This window comes from Trichoplusia ni, chromosome 11 (genome assembly GCF_003590095.1).
Source record: "Trichoplusia ni isolate ovarian cell line Hi5 chromosome 11, tn1, whole genome shotgun sequence".
Taxonomy (NCBI): Eukaryota; Metazoa; Arthropoda; class Insecta; order Lepidoptera; family Noctuidae; genus Trichoplusia; species Trichoplusia ni.
Window position 1 is genome coordinate 4,812,230 of NC_039488.1, and position 25,355 is coordinate 4,837,584.

The 25,355-nt window shown below is 38.6% G+C and overlaps 1 protein-coding gene across 1 annotated transcript in view; it reads right to left on the reverse strand.

Moving 5' to 3' along the window:
* Positions 1-3: 3 nt before the first annotated feature.
* LOC113498719 (dynein beta chain, ciliary-like) overlaps positions 4-25,355 on the reverse strand; it is a 32,843-nt gene continuing 7,491 nt past the window's right edge. Inside the window, exons 23-82 of the mRNA XM_026878845.1 lie at positions 25,164-25,258; positions 24,915-25,082; positions 24,565-24,734; positions 23,887-24,106; positions 23,370-23,534; positions 22,890-23,063; positions 22,660-22,808; positions 22,136-22,259; positions 21,226-21,356; positions 20,673-20,787; positions 20,243-20,467; positions 19,973-20,159; positions 19,683-19,861; positions 19,096-19,291; positions 18,798-19,008; positions 18,534-18,675; positions 18,205-18,361; positions 17,881-18,121; positions 17,592-17,793; positions 16,998-17,222; positions 16,585-16,923; positions 16,358-16,506; positions 15,957-16,175; positions 15,417-15,654; positions 14,703-14,895; positions 14,143-14,320; positions 13,067-13,195; positions 12,701-12,920; positions 12,375-12,536; positions 11,687-11,886; positions 10,933-11,099; positions 10,639-10,817; positions 10,479-10,556; positions 10,244-10,405; positions 9,803-10,051; positions 9,506-9,617; positions 9,002-9,264; positions 8,795-8,875; positions 8,499-8,714; positions 8,061-8,209; positions 7,619-7,778; positions 7,217-7,383; positions 6,729-6,930; positions 6,323-6,453; positions 5,860-6,144; positions 5,444-5,699; positions 5,014-5,195; positions 4,762-4,893; positions 4,468-4,600; positions 4,078-4,304; positions 3,714-3,837; positions 3,403-3,539; positions 2,931-3,126; positions 2,424-2,597; positions 2,140-2,208; positions 1,818-2,000; positions 1,306-1,479; positions 901-1,049; positions 427-621; positions 4-186 (exon numbers count right to left, since the gene is read on the reverse strand). Of these exons, the coding sequence (XP_026734646.1) occupies positions 87-186; positions 427-621; positions 901-1,049; positions 1,306-1,479; positions 1,818-2,000; positions 2,140-2,208; positions 2,424-2,597; positions 2,931-3,126; positions 3,403-3,539; positions 3,714-3,837; positions 4,078-4,304; positions 4,468-4,600; positions 4,762-4,893; positions 5,014-5,195; positions 5,444-5,699; positions 5,860-6,144; positions 6,323-6,453; positions 6,729-6,930; positions 7,217-7,383; positions 7,619-7,778; positions 8,061-8,209; positions 8,499-8,714; positions 8,795-8,875; positions 9,002-9,264; positions 9,506-9,617; positions 9,803-10,051; positions 10,244-10,405; positions 10,479-10,556; positions 10,639-10,817; positions 10,933-11,099; positions 11,687-11,886; positions 12,375-12,536; positions 12,701-12,920; positions 13,067-13,195; positions 14,143-14,320; positions 14,703-14,895; positions 15,417-15,654; positions 15,957-16,175; positions 16,358-16,506; positions 16,585-16,923; positions 16,998-17,222; positions 17,592-17,793; positions 17,881-18,121; positions 18,205-18,361; positions 18,534-18,675; positions 18,798-19,008; positions 19,096-19,291; positions 19,683-19,861; positions 19,973-20,159; positions 20,243-20,467; positions 20,673-20,787; positions 21,226-21,356; positions 22,136-22,259; positions 22,660-22,808; positions 22,890-23,063; positions 23,370-23,534; positions 23,887-24,106; positions 24,565-24,734; positions 24,915-25,082; positions 25,164-25,258 (10,535 nt within the window). The 3' untranslated portion in view covers positions 4-86. The remainder of the gene's footprint in view (positions 187-426; positions 622-900; positions 1,050-1,305; positions 1,480-1,817; positions 2,001-2,139; positions 2,209-2,423; positions 2,598-2,930; positions 3,127-3,402; positions 3,540-3,713; positions 3,838-4,077; positions 4,305-4,467; positions 4,601-4,761; positions 4,894-5,013; positions 5,196-5,443; positions 5,700-5,859; positions 6,145-6,322; positions 6,454-6,728; positions 6,931-7,216; positions 7,384-7,618; positions 7,779-8,060; positions 8,210-8,498; positions 8,715-8,794; positions 8,876-9,001; positions 9,265-9,505; positions 9,618-9,802; positions 10,052-10,243; positions 10,406-10,478; positions 10,557-10,638; positions 10,818-10,932; positions 11,100-11,686; positions 11,887-12,374; positions 12,537-12,700; positions 12,921-13,066; positions 13,196-14,142; positions 14,321-14,702; positions 14,896-15,416; positions 15,655-15,956; positions 16,176-16,357; positions 16,507-16,584; positions 16,924-16,997; positions 17,223-17,591; positions 17,794-17,880; positions 18,122-18,204; positions 18,362-18,533; positions 18,676-18,797; positions 19,009-19,095; positions 19,292-19,682; positions 19,862-19,972; positions 20,160-20,242; positions 20,468-20,672; positions 20,788-21,225; positions 21,357-22,135; positions 22,260-22,659; positions 22,809-22,889; positions 23,064-23,369; positions 23,535-23,886; positions 24,107-24,564; positions 24,735-24,914; positions 25,083-25,163; positions 25,259-25,355) is intronic.

Here is a 25,355-nt window from a genome sequence, read left to right on the forward strand (position 1 = left end):
AATAACATTTACAGAATAATTAAATTAAGAAAAAAAATGCACAAGACTAGAAAGTGTGAGCTGTTGCTTCTAAAATGCCGGTGAGACTAGACGCCGAGCAGCAGGGCTACGCCGGCGAGAGTCCAGCGGGTTGGCTTGTCCCTGGTCTTCAAGTTGAAGGTCCATACAAAAGTGGGGCCACGCATACTATAGAAAATATAAATATATATTAGAAATCCACGTTAAAATATATGACATATCAACAATATAATGAAACACTTAAAATTAAATTCACAACTACCTAATGTTTGAAGTAAGCAGCGAGTGACTTTAATGGTAATGAAATTCCCGCGACACAAAATCTAAATTCCTTAGTGCGGGAAGTTCTTAGACTAATTGTCAAAGTGTCGGGTTGTTGCATGCGGCCAGTTATCTATGGGAACTTACCGGATTTTGTAGACGGGACACTCATAAACGTTTCGCGTATCCTGCTTGTCCTGCGTGACGGCCTTGATATAGATGACGGGCATCATGGGGAAGAGGTCCATCATGCGTGACTCCACGATGCCGCCCGTCATGGTGTCCCAGCGCGCGCCCTCCATGTACAGCCCGTGGATGTTGGCGCCTTCGCGAGGCGGGGCACTGATGCGAATGAATAAGGGGATTTTAGTTTAAGGTTAATTTCGTTGCGTTATTTTTTTAGTGCTTGAAAGCTTCATATAAAAAACTGTTTGAAAAAAAGCAAAAGGCAAAAAAAACAACAACTTCTATCTGAGCTGCGCTGTACAGCCATACTTCCACACAAGCAATAACTTTGATACAGGATTGAAGATAATGAATAGTGTCCGTCAGTTGCTCGGTACTAACTAGTAACTAAATAATCCTAACTGATACGTGATGCTTAATAAGAGTTAGACCCACTTGAAGTCTTGTCTGGACTTCTTGGTGACGTCGCAGTTCAAACACATCTTGTCGAGTGGCCACTCGTTCTTACGAGCCGTCTGCTGCATGATAGCCGTTAGGAACGACTGAGGGTTGAAGAACCCTGCTAGCCATACAGCCGGCGGCAACTATAAATGTAAATATGAATTATATTATAATATTTATATATATTATTTATGCATTTGGAAATTTATAAATATGGTTACCAGTTTTTTACTCGTAGCTTTGTTTAGCTTGAGTCTAGATGGCTTGTATGAAATTTGTGGAATAGTATTATAATTATTTTTAATAAACCTGACTGTACCTAGCGGTGTTATGGTTTTGTCAAAAAGTATTAGTTTTTATAATAGGAGTTTAAATCAAGTACTCCTCAATGGAACTTACATTAAAGTCACCAGTCCAGTTTTCGAGTTCAGTTAATCGCATACACAGGTCTGAGAACCAAGCAGCCAAACCCAGGAGACTGGGGTACGCTAGGTTACTCCACGAGTCCGGCACTTTGTCCATGAACAGGGACTCCATCAAATTTTCCATGTCACTGCTGATAGTCAGCTCACCCTGGATAGTGTAAAAGAGTAAAGTAACTTAGTAATACAATCACGTAAAGACATCAGGTACTTCCAAAACTAGCTTTTTAATTGATAGTAGTAGAAAGGCTGGGTTGAGGGTCTTTGAAATATTGAAAGCCTAGCCTTAGAACTTATATCAATTACTACTGATGTTGCTAATGACGCCGATATAGATGATGTACTTATTGGTCTTATGGGAGTTACTTTAAGTTACTCATCTGCCACTTTTATGAACGAATATGAAGAAATGCAGTCATGTGTAACCTATGCTCTAGAGGTCTCATCCAATTAGGCTACATAAACAACATAACGTAGAACACGGCGTACCTTGAGACCCAACTCCAGTTCTTTCAATGACCTTCGAATTTCTCCCATGAGTCGATTCATCCGCTCACACTCTTGTAAAGCTACAATAGTGAACGGAGTCAGCTCTTCCAGCTTGCCCATAAGTTCTGCCAAGTTAAACGCTTCAGGCACTCGATCCAAGATATCGTCCAGCATTGCTCGCACCTGTTCATGAAAACATTTGAAGCTATGATATTACCTGCTTAATGAAAAATTTCGCCCCATAACGCTTACTACCAATTTCTCCATTTCTGTACAGCTTTACCCAAAACGGGTTAGTTACAAAAGAAAGCGTATGAGTTACCTGCTCATCTTTGCTAGTACCACCTCCTGCTGTTGCTCCCGTGTCTCGCGGTTGCATTTCGAACACCACCTAAAATCAATTTTAATACTTTAATATTTATTATCGATCTTAAATCTATACCTTTTGAAGTTACCCATGCAATATTCTACCGGAATCCTTAATTATTAAAGCCTAGTGGCCAAACCGCCGCGTCAGCTCATTTTATGATTAAGGTATGCCCAAAACTACTTTGGCGAGTGTTATAAAGAGCCGTTATTTCAAAAAGTAATATAGATGATACAAACCCTGAACAATCTTTCAGAAACAGTGGTCAGATACCCGATCTCAGCGTTAGGATGCAAACCATACAAATAAGGTGTCTCATCGGGTAAGAAGTCGTCGATATAAGCGTGGTAACCAACGTAATCTGAGTTAGGCGGTGATATGAAACCTGGTGCCAGCTGCAGTTCACCGTCAACCTGAAACGATACAGTAAAAAATCTAAGAATTTTGTAATCTCAAACTTAAACCAGTTAAAGAGGCATTGTGGTGAAGACACTCGGCTATCCGTGCGCTCGTAGCACTGTGGCATTAAAAGCCTATGAAAGCTTTAGATCGACAAGGCTTCCGGAAAACCAATAAGCTGGAACATCAAATTCCTATTAAATTAGTTCGAACTTTATTTTATGCTGTTGTTTTTACCGCTGACTGTTTTTTAGGAAAACTTGAATATTTGTGAATACTTCCGCTGCACAAGGATTTAATCCCTTAATGCGGGAGTCGTTTAAAAATAAACTAAATGGGTCTCTTACCAACTCAGCTTGCATGTATTCGAGTAAGAAAGTCCGGCAGAGCCGCCGGTCCCAGTCGTCCGTGATGTGCCCTCCGTACATGATCTCTCCGAACAGGTAGCGCAGATCCTCCCACGGTACGCGAGGGTTCGCCTCCAAATAGTTGTACAGTACGTACACGCAAATTGTTAAGTCGCCGAAATTGAAGGGATATACTCTAAAAGAAGGTGTTAATTTGATAGAAATTTTGAGAAAACCTTATATTAGACAGAATTTTCCTCACCACAGCGCATTATAGCGCACTTAAAAAGTGCTTTAATACAAAAAGTGCTACATAGAGTCTTTAATAGTTTTTAGTTTTACTTTTTAGTTAGTTTCTAGTGTATTGATTTTTATGTACTAATAATACTTGGTTATGTTAACCACAATCACCAATTCTTATCCTTTGGAAGGTTTTCTACAGCCAATATAAATACGTATAAGGAATACTAACCTGTTCCATCCTTGTGGTCCAAACTTACGTCTCTCCGCCACGACCGCGTGGAAGTAGCACAACGCAAACAAAACTGCCTTGAATTCCGCCTCCTTGCTGCACATCTCCAGGGTTTCCTGACTGAAGTTATCTAGAGACTGGTGGAAGAAGCATTTATCTCACATTAAGCAACATTGTGTGAATTTAGACTATAAGATGTTATTCATGTCATAAGAATAAGTCTATCTGTGTGCCTATCACGAAGACAATAAGTACAATTGTACAATTTGAATATTTATTTCATTACTATAGAATAAATACAATATATATACCTTATGCAAGTTGGCCCACATTCCAATGGGCGGTTCGTTCGTTATTTTGATGGAAGACTCCAAAATTCCTTGAGGAATTATATGGTAACGCGGGTCTCCGGCTGGCTCTGCGCTCAATAACAGCCTGTGACAGTCACAAACAAATATCATACACATATTCGTTTCGTCAAAAAGAATAAAATCAGTAGGAATTATAACAACCGATCCGATTAAATTAAGTTTAAAAAAAATCAAACTGACTTTAAAACAGATGGATTAAGTATATGCAACATTTCCAATCATTTGATTCAGAGCGATAGAAAACAATGGTTGTTACAAATTGCCGAATGTTTATCTATCTAAAGTCTATAATAGCTAATCGTACCTGTAATCCGCGAGTGGGTTCTCGAAGCACTCCTCCATTTTCTTCTCCAGCGCAGCGAGCCACTTCGCTACCAAGTGAATGTTTTGTAAGATGACCCAGTGCCCGTGAGCTGAAGCCACATTCATAGCTTCTTCAGCTACCACTTCCTGACCTTGTCCTAGCGACACGATATGGAAATTCTTCTTGTCCGTAGAAAAACCTATTTTCCGTCCTAACTTTTCTAAATCCTAAACATAATTAATGAACTTTATTAATAGATTTACTAAGAGTTTTATAATTTATCTCAATTCGACTGAACTATTATTTACACAAATTTACCCATAGCTAAATGCAACACTAAGTGGTCTCGTGGTATGTACAGTTGACTATTGCGAGGTCTACTGAAGTTACCTTCAAGGGATCGACACCAGGCGACAGAATAAAGAACATGGCTGTGCTAGAATTGCTCTCCTGGAAAGACTTATCCAACGGAGGAGTACGCGCTTCCACATATTTTGTACCAAGATTTTCTTCACAAAATGCTCTGGAGTCGTGAAAAAGAATTCATGTAGTGATCATTATGTTTTAAAACTATCATTTGTTTTTCGAATCATAAAAAAACTATTGTCAAATTGAAAAGTGCTTCCCTATTCATTCTGTCATAATCGACTATTTGGTCGAAAGAAGGCAAAGAACCAAGCTTACCCAGACGCATAGGACATTCTGTCTGGACGGAGTGCTCTCATGATGCACAGTCTCTGCAGTGAAGTCTTGTTTTTCCATTCACCTGGTAACTTGTCTCTCTCCGGGGCCTCGCCTTCGGTGTATTTTTGCCACCTTGAGACATATTTTAGTTAAAATTAGGATGGACAGACGGACACTCCGATCGTAGCAATGATTTTGGACCTAAATTTTTAACAATGAAGTCCAAAATACTCGTTACATTACTAACTATACCTCTTGGCTGCGCCTTCAATATCCTTGTCAAGGTTTTCGAAGGCATCCATCTTGGAGAGGGAGATGATACCGCCCCAGCAGATGTTGGATAGCCAAGAGTACGGTGACTGCTCAGGCGCCACTGCGTACTTCAGCAGAAAGTCTAATTCCTTGGCATCCACTTTACCTTCCACTTGCAAAACCTGACCAAAGAAGTATTTGTTTATTTTTACTAGAGTCTGGCTGGTGACTTAGCACAATGTTGAAATTGTTACTAATAATTTACGTTGCGTCTGTATCCAGGAAGGAAAAAAATATTTATCTACGAAATACTGCGGTCACTTTGACACGACTTATTTACACAAAGATAGTCTTGGTAGAGCTACACTGAGATAAACGACTTCAATATTTTAAGAACAATAAAATAGATTTTATTTTCCGACCAACCAACCTGTAACGTTATGAGGAAGAGGAACACAAGCTTATCTCTCTCAAACAGTCCTCGGCTGGTGTACACGAATACTGCAAAGGTGATGCTGTCTAATAGATTGCGGACTCGGCTTTCCAAGTCATCGGCAGGGTCAGCCTTATTCAACGCATCCTTGAATACGACGCTGTAAGCCTTCAGAGAGAACTGGTACATCGGGTTAATTTTATACAGGTCGTTAAGGATGAAGTATAGAAGGGAGGCTCGGGTCGCAGCTCGTCTGGAAAATAAATACAATTCGTATACTTCTTTCTGGCTACTTAAAATGGGTTTCGTTAAAGCGTACGTGAGCTGAAAGAACTTAACACAAACGTAAGTGTAAACTTTTCACAATTTACAGAATTACACGAAATAATATAATGTAATCAAAAGTCACTTACCTATATCTCTCCCTGGCTTCATCAATCTTAACAGCAGTAACTTTACCCTCCTCGACTTTTATTTCAATATCAGCTGCCGTTTTCTTCGTGGTTTCCAAGTTTATGACAAGCGCCGAATCACTAAGAATGTCAGGTCCGGCAGAAGACAAACGCTTCAGTAAATCATCTTCTAGAGTCTTTAATGTGATCTTAAAGTCATTCTGCTGTTTCGTAAGACCTGAACGCAGTGCTTCTAGATCTGGACGTTCTTCTTTTACTACTTCACCTAGCAGCTGTTCTTCTAGACTATAAATAAAAATATTTGGTGCTTATAAATAAAATCACCTTTGGATGAATATCCGAAATTATACTTATTAGTACCGTTTTGCAAAGGTGGTCACACTATATCTTGATGGCATTAGCTGAAATAAAGCATTATAATGTTCTACAGGGAAAAAATATATGGTTATCTTATATAACTTACCCATCCCTTGTAACGGTGAAGTTAATAAGCGTACACTGCGCTTGCATCTCGGGTTGGTAGTGGGGGTTGGCTAATTTAGTTTGTAGTATAAATCTGAAGTTCGGGTGGTAATCAATTTCTCTGTCACCAATCTGGAACAGTAATATTAATCAAGTTCAGCTAAATTGCAAAACGATACCCTAGAAAAAGTAAATCTGCAGATTTTTTATACGAATACCCAAAAAAAGGAGTTTTGTTTTCAGGGTTCAGCTATACTTATACGAGTATATTTTTTATTCCACCATTATTTCTGTGTCATAAAACCAATATTGCATAAACCGTGACATAAAAAGGTTGGCATATTTTAATTTATTTAGCGTGTATGAATAATCTTGACTTAATGTAGTATCGCTAAATGTTTTTTTACCTTGAGCACTTTCCCCTTGCGTATGAGCACTCTGCCAAGCAAAGGCTCCAGTACTGCGTCTACAGTCTCCCCGATATTCTCGAGAATCACCACTTCCCCATTACTGACTCCTCGTTCGATGCGGTCCAAGTAGTTGCGTTGCGTCAAACGTACCACCACGAGTGCATCACCGTACTTTGATTTAATCCACTTTATTCCTTGCCTGTGCGATGAGTAAATATCGTACATCACTGATCACTTTAATTAATAGATATGAAAAGGACAAGTCTTGATCAAATTTTGAAATGCCTAGCTTTGCCTGACATTATACTCAATTAACTGTACGATAAGTTTTGAATATTAAGACCTTACGTAATGTAATCGATACCTTTGTTTTATGGACATAATTGTCTGATATAGACTGGCATCAAACTCGCTACTCGAACCAAATCAAAAATACAACAAAATTCGTTTAAAAAACTTAATAGTTTATCATGTAGGTGACTCACAGCTGCGGGTCGATCATGAGCGGCCAGCGCGCGGAGTTGGTGAGGATGGTGGCGTTCTCCGTGCTCATGGTGTCGGTGGGCAGACCCTCGTTGTTCCACGAGGCAACCTGCGCGTCGTCTGTCAGCATGGACAGTGGGTCCAGGCCCTCAGTAGTCTCAATTTTAGGCTAGAATTTTTTAAACGATTGTAAAGTTTGGTACATGCAGGTGCACAGGTGTCACACTGCCTTTGAACTAATGTTAAATTATTAAACGAGGGGTGACTGTTAAACAGGCTCTTTAAACCAAACTTGGTTCTACCCAGTCATTTCCCTAATTTCATTTCATTATTTACATTTCTTTCTTTCTAATTTGTAAACACAATAATACAACTGCAATAATTTATCCTTATTAAATAATTACATTAGACTTGGCGAGCGTCGGCACCCAGTCTTCGTTGATCAGCTCTTGTCGATATTGGCGCATGAAACAGCCGACGTAGGAAATGAAGGCGGTGATGAGCAGCACGTCTCCCGGCAACATTACACCAGACTCCTTCAGGTTGACTACCGTCGCTGACCATCTGGAAACAATCAATGGTCTTGTTTTAAGGGGTACCAAGAAAGTAATTTTTGTTTTTCATAAGCTACCGGGCTCTTGCTGTGAACTCAAGTCCTTCCATTACCGTTATTGCACCTTTTACGGCGAATGTGTGTAACATTAAACAGCTGATATTGGAAGTGTAAATTTTGCATATTTTTAAAAATATTTTCTATACTATTAAGTAGACCAATTTTAGTATACGTAAGAAATTTTTGGTTGATGTACTTTTCTGTATTCTAAACGATGCTTTTATCCTCATTACCTGATCTTCTCTGACGCTAAACCGTTCACCAGTCTGTTAGCCAGATCAATAGTAGCGTTAGTGGCATCAGCCTCTGCTTGACATTTCATTTTTTCGTTTACTGCTTCCTGGAATGCTTTGAGCAAACCTTCCAATTTTTCTTCTAGTTCCTATCATAAAGAGGTGACATAAGTAATGAGCTAGGTTGTTAACACTATAATTTACAGAATACCTTTAGTGGCTGTATTTTAAATAGCGGTCAAAAAGCGACTAACATATCTAAAGAACGTGTAACACTTCTCCATAGAAACATACTCAACTAGCTTTTCGAACCAATAAAATTGAACATCTAGCTAATCAGCTAAACAATGGACTGGACTAGAATGGGGAAAAGTGTAGCGTAATTTACAACTAAGTGTGCTATTAAGAGATACACATCTATAGAGGTATAAATATTACAGTGATCTGGTCCGTCAAGAAGGCAAGCTTGTCCCTGGCGGCCTGTAGCTCAGCATTAGCAGCATTGAGCGCGCGCCGCTTGGGCTCGACCACCACGTACACATCGTAGAACTTGACGATGTTGATGACCCACGCGCACAAACCGGCCGCCGCCGCCGACTTCGACATTATGAACTCTGGATTGAACTCCGGGTTCTTAATGTAAGGTTGTACCGCCTGAGAACATGTGGCTCGTGTAATAACCGTTAAAATCAAAGTATAATACTAGTGCAAAGAGAAAATGGAAAACATCCTACCTTAACTACGTCCGGGTGAATATTTTCTTTATCGTAGTAAACTAAATCGTTCAAAAATTGATCCACTTTGGCCATCATAAGCTGAAATTATTAAAGTTTTCTTAATTACTTCATATACTCAAATCCTTGGATAAAAAGAGTTGTTATCTCAAAACCCAAGAGATGTATTAGTATATTAAATAGGTTCGGTAATAGCTGAGAACATACTTTGCATCCTTTCCAGGACCTATCCTTCGGCAGCTTGCCTTTCTTGGACATCAGTACGAGCACGGCCGCACATACGTTGACGACGGCATCGGGAGGCGACCCGAAGGACTTGAGCTCAGTCAAGTTGTTCTTGTTCAGAGTGTTGAGCGCCTCCTGAGCCGCTATGAGAGCCGGCTCGGCCTTGGCTAAGTCGTCCGCGCAAATCTTAGCTTTTATCGTGACGTCCTCTTCAATGACCTTTACTTTCTTTTCCTCTTCGGCAGCTGTGAGTAGTTTAAAAAATATGATGATAACACGTTGAAATAATATCAGTGCAGATGATGCATTAATTGTTGGTAGTTAATATCAAACATTAAATTAGATTTAAAAGTCCTTACGGGTCACGAGCTCATGATCTAGGACTCAGATTATCAGAGTCTAGTCAATGTGAGTCTAATACCCAAACAGTAAAATAATAGAGGATCCACATAAAAGATAAATCATTTTACAAAAACATTTTTTTACCAAACGCCTTCTCTTTAGATACTTTTTCACTCTCTGCTCCCACAACTTCAATAAGTGCTTCTGCAGCTTTGTTTTTCTCTTTTAATATAATTTCTTGTTCAGCAAGAGTAACCTAAAAATAGTTAATTAGTAATTTGGGCCACATGAAAAATATCGCGGAGCCGGCTTTAATTAATTAATAAGTAATAAATCAGATTACAAATATAGGTAAGCATGATTCATGTTCTCTCTCGCTTCGTCTGAAACAGTCTGAATTACCGACGGTTTGAATATACTTATCATTGGAGTAGCAGTTACCTTTAACACAGCGACATCACCAGCACATGACGCCAACTTCTCTAAGCCATTCTCCAGCCTTATAATCATCATTTTGAGATTCTTTGTCTTTTCATTCAACAATTTGCTGTAAAGTGCGATTTGTTCAAGGAAAGTCTTTGGAGTCGTGTAGTTGTATCGCCTCTCGTTTTGGAAGTAAACTTCCGACATGTGATTTACACTTTGATGCACATGAGACATGAATACGGACACCGGCTCTACAAGGAACTCCTGCAATTAAAACAAGAAAAATAAGTCATTTTTGTCTACCAAGGAAATGAATGAGCACCGGAATAATTATAAATCTTCAGCAATTTCCTTGTTGATTTTCTTTATTAGGATAAGAATATTTCCTCTTCCATCATCAAATAATAAAACAAAAAGCAAGGTTAAAAATTTGGCCACATGTATAGGTTCCGTTACCGGTAAGGACTCGACTTCCGCGATGAATCGCTTGGAGACGGAGCGCAACGCTTCCTGCGGCCAGGCGTGGAACCAGTCGATCGCCGTGCAGTTTACAATCGACGGGAATTTACGAGCTCGCACACGTAGCGTCGCACCCACTGGCGAGAAACACAACACCACCTGACGAACGACGACGACTCTTGAGCACATTGTTAATTTAATTGAAACAGAACTGAACTAGTCTCAGACTGACCTTTAGCATTGTCCGAACACGATTGATGAAGAACCTCCAGCAATTCTCTCGCGTATCAGGTATTCCAGTTGCTTTAGTCTACGAAAATATGTAAATAAGTTACATTTACGAGTGCTTACATACAGATAAGCATTTTATTATCATCGGTCAACTTTCGTACCTCTCCTCTGACACCATTTATGATATTTTCAAGTTCATCGTCTGCGAACAGTTCGGGAATTTCACCGGACGCAAGTAAATCATTGATGAGCACCAGGAATCTCTCTTCAGCGACCTGAGCGTCCGTCATCAGGAACACGCAGCCTATGTTCTTCAATCCTGCCTTCATGTTCAAGCCAGCTAAGAACATAGAGGAAATTAATATAAGAAAATTCCAAAAATGCTAAAACTTGGTAACAAAAATTCCCAGGTTTGCAGCAAACCGCTATACAGTATATAGTTGTCCATAACGTACCCAAATCGACTTTGAGATCATTAATGCTGTATCCTTTTCTAAGCTGTATTTGAAAGACTTCCAGTGAAGAGATAAAGGCAGACAGACGGGATAAGGACTGCTTTCCCGAGCCTCCCACGCCAACTAGTAACGCATTTCCTCGAGGTGCCTCCAGGATCCGATTAATCCTAAACAAATAACTTCAATCAGTGGAGCGCCTGGAGCGTCAAAATCACAGAAACCTCAGACTTCCGTAACAGTGAATGAAAAAAATAATAATTGGAATTTTTAGCTAATAACATGAGAAAAAAATGAATAATTATAATAATTCAAATATGAGAGGCGTATTACTGTGTAAAATGATATTGATAGTAACTGTCGTGAGAATGATTTATTATTAAATGATGTAACGGTTTACTCACGCGTATTTATCGGGGTAGCCCGACTAGTTTCGGACCCAACCGGAGTCCTTAATCATGAGCAGAGAGGCGGGATCGCGAGTCGAATCGCGATCCCGCCGTCGGTAGTCGCTAGTCGGGCTACCCCGATAAATACGCGTGAGTAAACCGTTACATCATTTAATAATAAAATTATATTGTATATGAAAATTAAGTTCAGGTATATTTTTTTATATATGCATAATAAGTGGGTGTGTTAACATGCTACACTACAATATTATATAAACCACTCTTCCGACATCCACAAGCAGCTCCACACCCCTTTTTGCAATTGCAAAATAAATGGCAATATTACTTGTTGTAGATTTACAAATTACCTGCATATATGATACATGGCATCCTCAAACAGCACCAGGTTCATAGAAGCCACGAGGTCATTGTAAGCTGACAGCGATTCGTCTAAAAGCTTCTTGATATGGTTCCAGTCTCTGATGGGGAAATATTTGGGGTCCCCTACGCCCTCAGCAAAGTGGCAATAGATGAGCGGCTTTTCAAACACCACGTTTTCGTCATAGTCCTAAGAAAAATCATTCCATCACTGATCCTTAAATGCTTGGTCAAATATTATTATTAAGATATTTGTTTTTTTTTATTCTTCTTCTCAGAATGGAATAATAAATAAATAAATGCGGACAACATCACATACATAGTTCTGAACCCAAAGTAAGTTGCTAAAGCACTTGTGTTATGGAATTCACATACAACGAAGGTACCACAAACACCCAGACCCGAGACAATGTAGAAATAAGAATTCTTACATTGACCCGACCGGGGATCGAACCCGGGACGTCATGGTCAGAGCTAGCGACACCTTGTAACCGGTGCGTACGCCACTTGACCACGGAGGTCGTCGATATATAGGGTTCAAGAACATATATTAAAAGAAAAACTGATCAGACTCAGTATTGTATCTTTAGGGTAGATACGTAGCCTGGTATCAAGCAATTGATTTAATAAACAAGTGACTTCTTAAGAAACCAAAATTTAATTCAACTCAAAACTTACCTCACAATGCTTCTTAATCATTTCTACGATAAGTTTTGCGAATACGTCGTTATCGTTGTCGTCAACCAATTTGTCGGAGTACACTCGCGTCGCCTCGTGCATCCACAATCGAATGAGATCCGACGATGTCTTGATCGCATCACCAGTTGTGAATAACATTCCCTAAACGTTAACAAAGCAAAAATTCATTTGGATTTAATAAACAAAAAAATAACTTTGTAAAAATCTTTGTTTTACTTGTGCCTAAAACGAGGAAAGGCCAGGAAAATAATCAATGTAAATTCGGGTGAAAACAATTAGCATGAACGGTTTTTAAATTGATATACCTGGAATATATTAGAGAGATCCCGCAAGTTGAATATGTAGTGGAATTTGATAGCCGTGGGTAAGAACGTGCTCGACAGTTTGCTGTGCAGCGCCAAGGCTAAGTTCACAAGATTCTCGGCGTACCGTTGGACGTGCATAGCAAACTTATTTGCTGATGTACCCATGTGTTGTGATAGAATCTGCTTGTAAATGTGATGACAAGCGTCGTGACCTGGAAAACTATAACACATTTTTCTTCATTAGCAATCATTCACTATCTCTTTATCGTACTTTCTACATATCTAGACACTTTATGAACATAAAATAATTGATGGTTTATGTTAGTCTATTAAAGATTTATACACCTAAAATTAATGCACTCATACCTGACAGCAAATGTGCAGAAATGCCGCTGTAAACGAGAGTCGATCGTAAATGAGCCAGCAGTGGGGTTCATGCAAGCCACAAACATGCAATTTGAAATATCCTTAAGCGTCAACTTTTGTCTGTCGTACCTGAAATTAATCAAATGTTAAATATTCATTATCTTTCTTAGGCTGCATTTTGGGTCCTAATAAAAATCCTAAGCACCTCTAAATCTACCAAAAAACTGTAAAAAAGAAGTGTTATAACTATTTGTGTAAATGTAAGAAGGCTTACTATACAATCAATGATTATTTAAATGATAAAAATAGTTGGTCGCCGTGATTTGCACAGGACGGTTTAGTGTGGATTAATGTTTGACGTGTATTTGTGTAATTTGATAGACATACTCTATGTGTGTAACATTGTGTTACCTATTTTGTTTTATTTTTAGTATAATTATACGCATGCACGTATATATTATTTATTATAAATTTTGACATGTATAATTTATTAATTATAAAATTGAATGACGTAGCAATTTATGCCGCCTCCGTGTTTAGGGCTATGCCAGGTAAATCAACGTTTGGGGTATTTCTTTTAGCCTTATTTTATTTTATTAGCCGGCAGCAGATACTTCATGCTCCCTAAGTCGTCACTGCCTGCGGTGGCGTCTTGGGTCGGGTCACCTCCTTCCCTCTAATATGGCGAGGGAGGTGATGGCTGACCCTTGCGTCATACTCGTGAACGGGTGCTGCTTGCGGTGGCTGGTCGGTCTGCTGACCTTGGCCTTAGTACTTAAAGTTTAATTTCGTATAGGTTTATATACAGCGACCTCAAACTTTTGTTTGTTTGGCATGGCACCTGCACACTTATTTTTGTTATTGTTCTGTACAATTATAATATTTTTTGTAAACGGAATGACAGCGTGCTGCTGGGGAGTTTGTTGCGCCGTTTCTTCTCTCACAGCAAAAGCACTTAGGAAGCGGTGAAGGGTGGGCGAAACTGGGTGCTGTCCAATGTAAATGACCTTCAAAAAGTGCTACTTAGTAGCCTAATTTGAATAAATGAATTTTGATTTGATTTGATTTGTAAGTACCAATGCTTATAGTCCATAAACTGTCTGATCAGTGTGTGTGGCTGCACAGTGCCATACGTGTCTACTTCGGGCATATTCATGTCGTCCACAAAGTATATCATAAACTTGCTGCCCGGTGGACCGAAGTTTCTGCCCGATTTCTTCTCCAGCGGTTTCTCCAACACTTTTTGTAACATTTCTGCAAGAATATTTCCGTTATAATGTAGCATTTCATGCAAAACTATATAAAAACTTAAAAAAAAAACATTTGTTCACTAATCATTATAATGCAGATAAACTTTAAGAAACCGAATTTCACCCGAAAGTAAAACGTAATACGTTAAATAGTTAAAGCCTATTAAATTAGAGATTAGCTTGTGCTGCTATTCATAGTAGTTTCTTTTCCACAAAACGGCACGGAGTATACTTCGAAGAAGACATAACATCGAAGGCGCCGGAGCAGCCAGATTCAACACAGACACCATGGCTTGTCTATGCGAATGGGCGCTACTCGTGCCATTAGCAAATCTTTGTGCAGCAGGTGTAGATCGTGAATTAGAAAGCCAATTTTCGCTACAAACCTGATGTAGTATAGAAGTTAAGTGGCACATTGGTAACAGCATAAGAATCCGGCAAGGAGTTAAGTTTCGCTGACACGCTCACCGTCTTGCCACTTCCAGCACTCCCCACCAACATCACTGGTTTAGTCTTCGTTATCAACATATCCATAAAGAACCTGGTACGGGTTGTTTCCGATGTCGACACTAAGCAGGACTGAAAAGTAGAATTTAATGGCATTGGCCGATTTTGGATACGGAAGCAATCCGACTGCAATTCGATACAACCCGAGAGAGATAGACAGAAGGAGCGCCTACATTTTTACGTGCCTTCCGAAACAATTTATTTCTGACACGCTGCCTACATTCCAAAAGTCGCTGCTTGTCTTGGGGATCGAACTAGAGACCTTTAACTTGGCCTTTCTTGAGGCCCTTACCACTAAGCTATCAAGCTTCGAGATTTTAAAAACTAAATACTCGGCTATTTAGTACACCAAGACAAATAGAATAGGCACAAGACGAGGACATACAAATGTTCACAAATTTGTCAGAGACTAGCCCCGTTCGCGCCCTGTCTTATTTTTGCGTCGTGACAATTCTAATCGGTTTGTTTTAGTAAAGGAACATAAATTTTCCGATTATCTAGCCTCTAAGTATAAATATGTTATAAAATACAAGTATCTAAATACAAGTATCTAAATACAAGTATCTAAATACAAGTATCTAAATACAAGTCACCTGCAGAGGCAAGTCCGGATCCAGTTCAAAATTCTCTATTTTCTCGGACCATGGTAAGAACTTTTTAGTTTCTGGATCTATGAAGAAACTGAACACGTTGCCCGTGGATGGGAATTTGATCGTCTTAAATTCATTACAGAACCATTTGCTAAACTCGTTGCGCCAGTCAACCAGCTGATCTTGAAATAGAGCAGAGCCAAAGCCCCACACGACCGCAAACACGAAATAAGTTTCGTACCTGAATCGTAAAAATATAAATATTACGTACAATGTATATATATTTTGGTCAAGTTTATGGAAATAATAAATCTTGACGTTGAAGACTTAAAGACCTTGGAGATAATCAAACAACCTTGTAATTTTAGTATCATTTACATATTGGGAAAGGATGGCAGACATTTACGTGTCTGAAGCTAAATAAGATTTTTAGATTCGACAGTTTTTTTTGTAGAACTCTAATGATTTCAAAAATTTGTAACGTTGCAGTCTATTTAATAAACATGTTTGTTTATCCCCGTAGCACTTTATCACATAACTCACCAATCCTTCGGACAATCACTAGGCAATAAAGTCTTATTTAAGAAACACTCCAGTAGATAGCAACTCAATTGTATTTGCTGCAGTTCCGTTAGCGGAGTAATCCGCTTGTACTTCTTACAAGACTCCAACAATGACGGTATGTACTTATCGAACATGACGGTCAACATGGCCTTTTCTGATTCGTCGTCCCGAGTGGTGTCTATCCACGATGCCACAAATCTAATAAAAATAAGTACGGTATGCGAAATCATAAACATTTACAACTGTAATCATGAACGACTAAGGTGTCATGTCCTTGGCATTTTTATGTGATATGCAAAGACATTTTAGGACTTTACTTAGCTGAGTATAATTCTAAAACATGGCCGTTATGTTTTTATATAGATTGATTCAGTGCTTACGGATTCCATCCTAAGTCCTGAGGGTTAATGTATAAGATACCAGCCCGAGACACCGTGGCTGGTGTGGCTGTCCTCAAGTTTGAAATCTCCATGAGCAGTCGCATTGACTTGGTCAAAGCGATACGTTCATTACTCGCCAACGTCAATACCTTAAATATTTACATTTTAATTATTACTTTATTCTTGAAATAAGCAGGCCGAATATTATTAATGTTATTGTTATTTACTTTATTATCGTCCATCAAAGTGTTTAAACTTTCGATCCACATAGGATCAATGTCCCCGTCGAGTACAATCCACTTTGGGCCATCCCCCGGCATATTAGCCATGTCACGCATGATAGTTGAGAACAAGCCATCCTTCCACTCTCGTGTAGCAGGATTAATGATACCGAACAACTCATCATTCGTCACAGCTTTAGGATCTAGGTCATTGTAAAATGGCTTCTGTTTCAGCATATAGTAAGTTCTGTTGAGACACTGCCAAACCATAGATTTCCCAGTTCCCGCAAATCCAACGATAAAGACTGAATGTCTTACCGCAAACAATTCTACTAGTTGCACCATCTAAAATTTTATTGAGAGGTTAGCGACAGAAAACGAGGAATCAAATCTAAATTATGCATGTTAGAACAATAAACCTTTAATATGAAACCAGGTTCAGGCTGAAGTTTCATTGAAATTGCACCATCAATCAGATGTTTCTCAAAGTCCATGTCCCGTTTTCTGGGTACGTCAAGTGCGGGAAACAAATCACCGATCAGACCCATGAACACAGGAGTGTCATCTGTCACGATTTTTGGAATATTAAAATCTCTCAAAGCTCTCATCAAGACTTGATCCTCTGGTCTTTGGCGATCACCTCGCTGAAAATTTATTGATTAGTTGAGTCCATCTAGAGTTGTCCACAAATCCTAATAGGGTATTTGACTAAATATAATAATATTATTTGTAAATCTATGAAGACGACCAGACAGAACTGTAAAAAATATTTCGATACGTATTTTTCATTACGTCACATCATTAAGTATGGAAGTGGGGGTAAATACATCATTTGCTAGTAAAAGGCGTACGGGGATATGAGGTCACATGAGATTTTAGAAACAATAAAAGAAAAAAATGCCATCCAATTTTTTTGGAAATCTGTCTGACAGTTTTTGTGTTTCCAAATAGTTTTTTTTGTCAAACGCTCTATTAAGAGCAGAACTATACTAAGAAGTTACGTAAGGTTGTACCTTAAGGGATCCAGCGACGACCAAGACAGATTTGATGGCCCTAAGACCCCAATCGTAGTGATCTTGCTTGGACAGCAACTCGCGACACAACATATACAGTGTGATAAATTTGCGCGCTAGCAGACGCGCGTCTTGGAAACCTTCCGCCACTAACATGATCTCGCAAATCAACTCGAAATCCGGTACCACCATAGCACAAGGCCTGTTATAAAAATAAATCAAAGTTATAAATCGTACCTTTCATATAAATAAAATCTCGAGCAACAATGGCAAAAATATACTGCCTCACCTAAATAGTGCTTTCAAGTTCTCGGGCAGTTCCGTTCTCCCCGCGTATCCGGGATTCATGGTGATGAACATACCAATGGTTGGGATAAGCAAAATGTACTCTCCCATAAAGTCGAACTTCTTTTTCTTGGCTTTTATAGCGTCTAACACACTTTTGACCTGCACTGATACGACGGACAACACCTCAACTGAAATTCTGTTGAACTCGTCAAAGCAACCCCAGGCTCCAGTTTGACAAAGGCCTGACATAAATTAAAGAATATTTTAACATTCACCTTTTCAGTATTGTCATATTTTTATATATTATTCATGAATAAAACACAACCTTTGTAAATGTTTCCGCAAGACTTGTAATCCATCTGTTCAGAGCAATTGAACACGTATACCATTATGCCCAATGCTCTGCCCAAATCTTTGGTAGTCTCCGTCTTACCGGTACCAGCTGGCCCGGCGGGAGCACCTCCCATGATTAAATGCAAACTCTGTTCAAAAAAGGAAATTATAAGTGTACCAAGAATACGACCTTAACGTATTATTTATTGGAGACTTTAACAGGCGTATGCAAAAACGATACTACATACTACATCTCTACTATTCTTGGCAAACGTTCTTTTACATACGGCTATCTCTATAATAATCTGAAGTTAATATTACCTGTGTTAATGTAATATAACAACGATCGGTCAAAGGAGTGATCACAAGTCGAGGCGTATTTCCTAAGTACTCATAATCGTAAAGAAATTGAGCATCACAAATGTTAGCAAAACAGTTCCCCAAAGTGGTATCCCAGCGATGTCTGAAAACGAAAAGTGACTTTGTGGGTGAGGGTCATCTTTGCAACGTGTGAAGGCGATAAAATACCTATATTCTTTAAAGTTTTTTGAAAAAAGTGGCAATCAGCGCACACTTATGATTTACCTTAACTGACTCTGCCACTGAAAAGCGTTTGAGGTCTCAACCTTCGCCACGATGAGTTTGGCGACAACGTCTCGTGAGTGCACATCGATGGTACAGATAGTCATGATCTTTTGTCGGTCTCCTACAGTCAGATCTCCCAATAGCAACATAATCAGAGCACTCAGCTGAGCGATTTGCTTCTTTTGATAATCTTTTAGTGCATTTTCATATCCTGTAATTTTTAATATCAGGATTAGACAGAAGCACCCTAACATTCGTAAGATTCTAGGCTACATACAAACGTAATCTAGTAACCTACCTTCTTCAAGCTTCTCAAAGGCCTGATTAGTTTCCGAAGTCCACCAGATCTGAGTGCCTACTAGAGCAGGTTGGGCAGGCCAGTCGAATACCCATTCATCACGAGGTTTATCCTCATAAGACTTAACAGAGTGCTCAAAAATGTCGCGTAGTGTGTACCTCATACAGTCTGTTACTCTGTTCAACCAGGTTTCAACCTGAAGGCGTTTATACAATTTATTTAACATCACACGAGTCAAGGAACAATTATTAATTAAAAACCGGTTTGATAGGGTCGGAATCACGAACTAATTTCTAATGTCTAGTTTTAATGATTAGTAAGGTGCAGCCATATGACAATCGATTGCACAACAGAGCCTCAATAATAGGGTTCAGTTTTTATCTTATACATACGTATTAACCCGAAAAATTAGAATAAACGGATAGTAAGAGGAACGAGCAGACTCAATTTCGTGCTAAAATCATTAAAATACCTTTTAACTTTACTGGGCTACCTGGCGGAAAAGCACGTGTGTAATTATTGTCATTGTAAACAACAATACAGATTCGAAATAAATGAATACTAGAACGAATTCGTAATGCAGGTACCTTTCCAGAACAATCGCAACAAGGTGCTTTGAAAGGAACGTGTTCTTCGTTCTCCTTGGATATCATCTCGAACGCTTGCTTGCTGGTTTCATTGGGAAAGACCAGCTTTGCAAGATTGTCGTATAGTTTGGTCAGATGGCGGCACACAGCGGGAGGATTGTTTCCGTTTGACAAAATATCTGAGGAACATTAAAGTATCGTAATTGTTATCACTTATTTTGTAAACTTACAATTCACATCATTTTACATAAGAAACCAATTCAGCAAAACTGTTAAAAACACAATGTTACCGAGCAAATCAGCCGAGGATACGAAATAAAATCGTGGATACGCCAATCTCTTCGTCTCGAGATAATCGTTGAGCGCCTTTTCGCAGAGATTCAGTGATTCCATCAGCTCTTCAAGACTCTCCAATAACCCCGGTTTGTTGGTCGCCTGAATTACGTTTGGAGTTTGCTCCATATCTTTGAGTAATACCTAGAGTTGGAATAATATTTAGTATCAGAAAAAAAAATAGAATAAAAAACAGCAAATCAAGAATGAATAGCCAAGAAACTAACTTTAAACGCTTTATCAACTGTGTCAAATCTTTGCGAATCCTCGGGCAATTGTGAACGAATATCGTCCGATCCCACGAAAATACTTTCCAAGTACTGCCATTTACGTTGGACTTCAAACCAGAGCGATATAACAGCGTCTGCGGTGCCAAGCTTCCTCTGCCAATCTGTTACCTCCATCTCGAAGAATCCAACGAATTTAGACGACATCATATTTTGTACTTGATTCTGAAGTGGAAAAAAGAAATCATCAAATCTGAATTTATCCTACCTTACCTCACCTGGTATCATATGAAATTGTGCATGATGTATTATTAGTTCAAAACCTTAACTAACAATACATCAGTCACAATTTCTATCTGTGCAGTTCTATTACTATTAAAAAGCGTTTGTTTAAAGTACGAGTTACGAGTAGGTCACTAAGTTCGTTAACCTGGTTATCTTCAAGAGTTTCTACAAGCTCTTCACTTGCCCTCGGCAGTTTAATTCCAGTTCTAGCATGTGCCATGTAATTGAACTCCATGACAGACCAGGTAGCCTCCAGTTCCCTAAAAACGTAAATGAAGATTGATACATAGGTAAAAACTAAACAATTAATCAATAATTATTAATCTAAATAAATTTTATTTACACATAATTAGATTGTAACGTCTGGCTGCTTCGAATTGCACTGTCCTACGCATTTCCTTCTTAAGGGCCCATTTAGAGGATACAATAAATATCGTGCAAGTCGTAATACATTGCTGTCGGTCATATGTCCCATACCTGTGCGGCTGCATAATGTATTGCTAATGGCATGGTATTTCTCGGAGCGTCTAAACGGGCCTTAAGAGTTTGGAGTGCACAAGGGACAGAATTAACGAATTAGTCGCACTACCGCTTTCTGTCTCTTGGCCAGTTGTACAAAAGCTGGTACATATGTCACTTTAAAATTCAAAGGGTAACTTTTCGTTTCCACTCGAACACTATGGTTAACTACTACTTACTTAAGGGTTTTCTCCATAGCAGCTTCTTTAACAGACTTGTCAACGATTGTCTTCACTTCTTCTTCATACTTGTGCAGATTAAGAGCAAGTAAGTCTGCTAGTGTTGTGTCATCATCGATATGGAACTTAACCTAAAATTTAATGATTTTGTAGAATGTGAATACTTTTAGCATTAAGCAACGAGTTGGCTCACATATTTATTGCAGCAAAAATAAGCATAGGTACTTGATGTAGCGATGCTCTTAAAATTTGTTATAAAAAATTATCTGATCTCTTCTTCAGTTTAGCCGTGAAAGCGTAATAGATTGGCAGAGCTATTGTACAATTTAAAATAATATCGACAATACCAACATAAGGAAATCTTAGTAAACTAAAACTGATGCAATGAACTTACCTTAACACTCCCACTGGCCTCAATTATACCTAACATACTATTTACAATGAACTATATTTACATGTATCTACAAAATGAATTCCGATAATATGATAGGGTGATGCGTTTTCTGCTGCTGAGAATTCCCCTCAGACTTCAGCTGAAAACCTATTTGCTTAATCTCTTGCCTTGTGTATGATCGATTCAATCTAAATGCGCTTGTTTTAATTCCCTCTTGGAACTTCGGTCTTCGAAAGTCTTGAATTTGAGGGTATTTATGATAATCAGCTTTCAGTGCTTCATTGATTAGTAATTTATTGTTCTCTATATCAACATTGTCAGGTAATTCGTCTAATGATTTGAATTCATTTAAAAACTCGTCTATATTTCTACTAATTACTTTATCTTTATTGCATGTTTGGTGATTCGTATTGATGGTCATGATGTGCGAGTGGGCTGGTAACTAAATAAATAAAATATTAAATGTCTTGTAGAAATATTTACATCAAATCATAAATTACGATTGTTTTTTCTTACCTTGGTCGCCATCATAAGCTCTAACCAATGTCTATCCTTGATGGCTGGATTCTGCAGATCAGTAACTGCTCGTAGCGATGTCATCAAATTCTTAATTGTCGATTCAATAACAGCGTATGGTTCCCTAAGACACAAGTAATTATTTCAAAATCAATTTATTAAAAAAAAAAACAGAAACAAAACAGTCCCCTCCACATTAACAACATTAACAGACAACTCCCCAAATCGAAATTTACCCATCAAAAATATGATTTTGTTGTTAGGAAATTCAATTGAATTATGACAAGTAAGAATTGTAAATCCCTTACTTTTGAAACTGACGCCACAAGCGTTAAACTTTCTCTAGTAGAAGTAAGTGTTCTAGCAGTGGAAGCGAAACGGCGTAACAAAGACAAAATTTGTTTCTTTTTTTCTAAAGCGTTTGTCTTCTCTGTCTTAATCCTTATATTTCTACCTACGCAACGTAGGTAGAAATACTAAGGATTGAGACTATCCCTTTTAAGAAATATAACACGTTCTCATACCATGCTCTCATGTCTTTGTCGAGCTGTCGCAAATCCTTGGTGAACCGCTTGCATTCTTGGTCCATGCCATCCGCATCGATCTTCTTCCACGGTGACTTCTTCCAGAACTCGATAGTTCCCATCACCAAGTAGTAGTAATCCCACAGTTGCTAATGCATCGATAATTTGGATTAAAAAAAAATTACTTGGGACGATTATGAGAGACTAAATTTGAATAGTAAAAAAGTTACCTTGACTAGTTTCAATTCACGGCGACACATTTTAAGATTCTTTTCATCAGGAGGTTGTATATCAAATAGACCACACGACTTCTTCAAGCCTTCCAATAGTTCTTCAAAACCTACCAGCTCTAGATGAACCTTGTCGATACTTCTGTACGGCTCTTTGCACGCCATCAAGAACATCTGAATAATAATACATTTTATGCTTAACCTATTAGATATGGTTAGCCATAGTACATTATGACCCAATTTATTTAGAAAAGTTATTTTATGTTTTAACATCAGGCACTTCAACTCCTCAAAGCACGCGGCGCTGTGTGTGCGTGCGATTAACAGCGATTTTTAAATATTAATTGATTTGTTATTAACAAATGAAACTTGTACATAACGTCACTTTATTACTATTTCAAGGGTTACCCACGCAATATGCCACGTGCAAAGATGAGTTGAAATGACATCAGCCTTTATGTGACTGTGCCACTAAAATACCTCTTTATTCTTGAACTGTTCTCTGTACATGCTAAGTCTCAGATTGATGAGCGCGACCCGCTTGGCGATGAGCGCTGCTTGAGCAGCCTGTAACGGAGCCACTGTGTTCTTCATCACTGTAGCTTGTTTCACCAAGTTACGCCACTTCTCGGGTAACACGTCCAACTGAATTGAAAGTCACAATTCAAGTAGGTACCAGATTTTTATACAGCTAAAAGTAATTGCAATTTCCATTAAAAGTGATTCACTTTAACGAATAAACGTTGTATCAGCATGGTGCAAAATGTTACATCGGATATATATTATGAACGATTAAAAAGTTATTTTCTTACCAATGTGTGAACTGAGTACTGATGTTCCGTCTCGTTCTAATCAGGCAGCAAAAAAATATTGAACAACAATAGCTATCAGAACGATGCTTGAAGAAACACCCAAAAAGTAACTGCTTGAATGTCCTGTGATTATTGTGAATTTGTTTCTACTTAATTCTCAATTTGAAACCACCATCCTTACATACCTGGTCGTAAGTCTCTTCGGGGAAATCAACGCCATACTCCTTGAGTACGTCGATGATGTCCCGGAGCGGCTCGAACATCTGGTCGGTGCCGGCGTCCATCTTGGCTCGCACCTCGTTCAGCACACCCATTACCTTCAACAGGCCGTCGTAGTCATCGTCTCCCAGTTCCACTGACAACTCTTTTGTTGCGTAAGCGATGAACTTCTCGAGATCATTCAAGCTGAAGTTAGAATAAAGTCAAATAACTATTTAAACGGTTATTAAGATAGCTCGAAGCATGTAATATTTCAAAGGGCTACCCCAGACCGATTACCTGAGGTTTTTTTAAGATGGAGAAGAAAGAAAATTACGTCCGCCACCTTTGATTTTAAAAAGGATGCTTTTTTGGCTAACTATACCAAATAGACCAGGCTGCCATAAAAATGTTTTTAATTATACATTATATAGTAAAATTTAAGTAACGTTAAGCAGCGCATTAGTAGTATGCAAAAAACTATTTAAAAAATCTAGCCGGTCGGCCATTTTGTTAGCTTTATCAACCTGACAGTCACGACATTTCATATTCATTTCTATTCTATACGCAACGCTTGTATCTTGCCTAGGGGACAGACTGTTTCAGTCGGAGAAGAGAGACTCCAAACCTTATATTGTACCATGAAATAATTAATAAATACACACCTCTTCTGTACGTGGTCTTTCAAGTTTTCTTTGTAGAGATTGCTCCATTTGCAAATAATATTCATAATCGCTTGGTTTAGGCGCTTAAGATCTAGTCTTAACCATCCATTGCAAAGGTATTCGGAAGGCAGCGACGCCACTTCATCGTATAATGCGTTATACTTGTCAATCTATGAAAAAAAAACATTTAATTTTGTAACAATAGACTTAAATATCAATGTTCCAGATCGATTAATTTAGGTGATGTGACAAAAATCGTGCGAGTTACACTACATTGAGGAGCCGCGCGCCTCTAATATTGGCACTGATATATCGTCTAAATAATCTTAAAAGTAACTATGTGAACTTACCTCAGCTTGATACTGTTCAAGCTTAGGTTTCACTTCAGGAGGATCACATCCATTCTCATATCTATACTTGTCAAATTCCTCAGGAGGAATAAAACGGCCGTACTTTAAAAATGCTGCTAATACTTCCTGGCGGTCTTCATGCCACAAGGGGGTATATTTTTCATATTTCTAATTAACAGAAACATAGGTTTTTAAAATTTTTTCAAATGGTAAGTAAGTGAATACTATTGATTATTTTTTTGTACTTACCGACGAATACTGTACTATGTCGTTGATACTGTTTTCTATACGCTTCAAAATGTCATGATACATATCAATCATAGCATCTTGGCCCACCAAATCGTCTACAAAATTAATAAATAATACAATATTCAACTGCACGCATAGCCGAGTTGATGTGGTCACCATGCCAAATCCACTAAGCGTTTGTGTGATCCACGT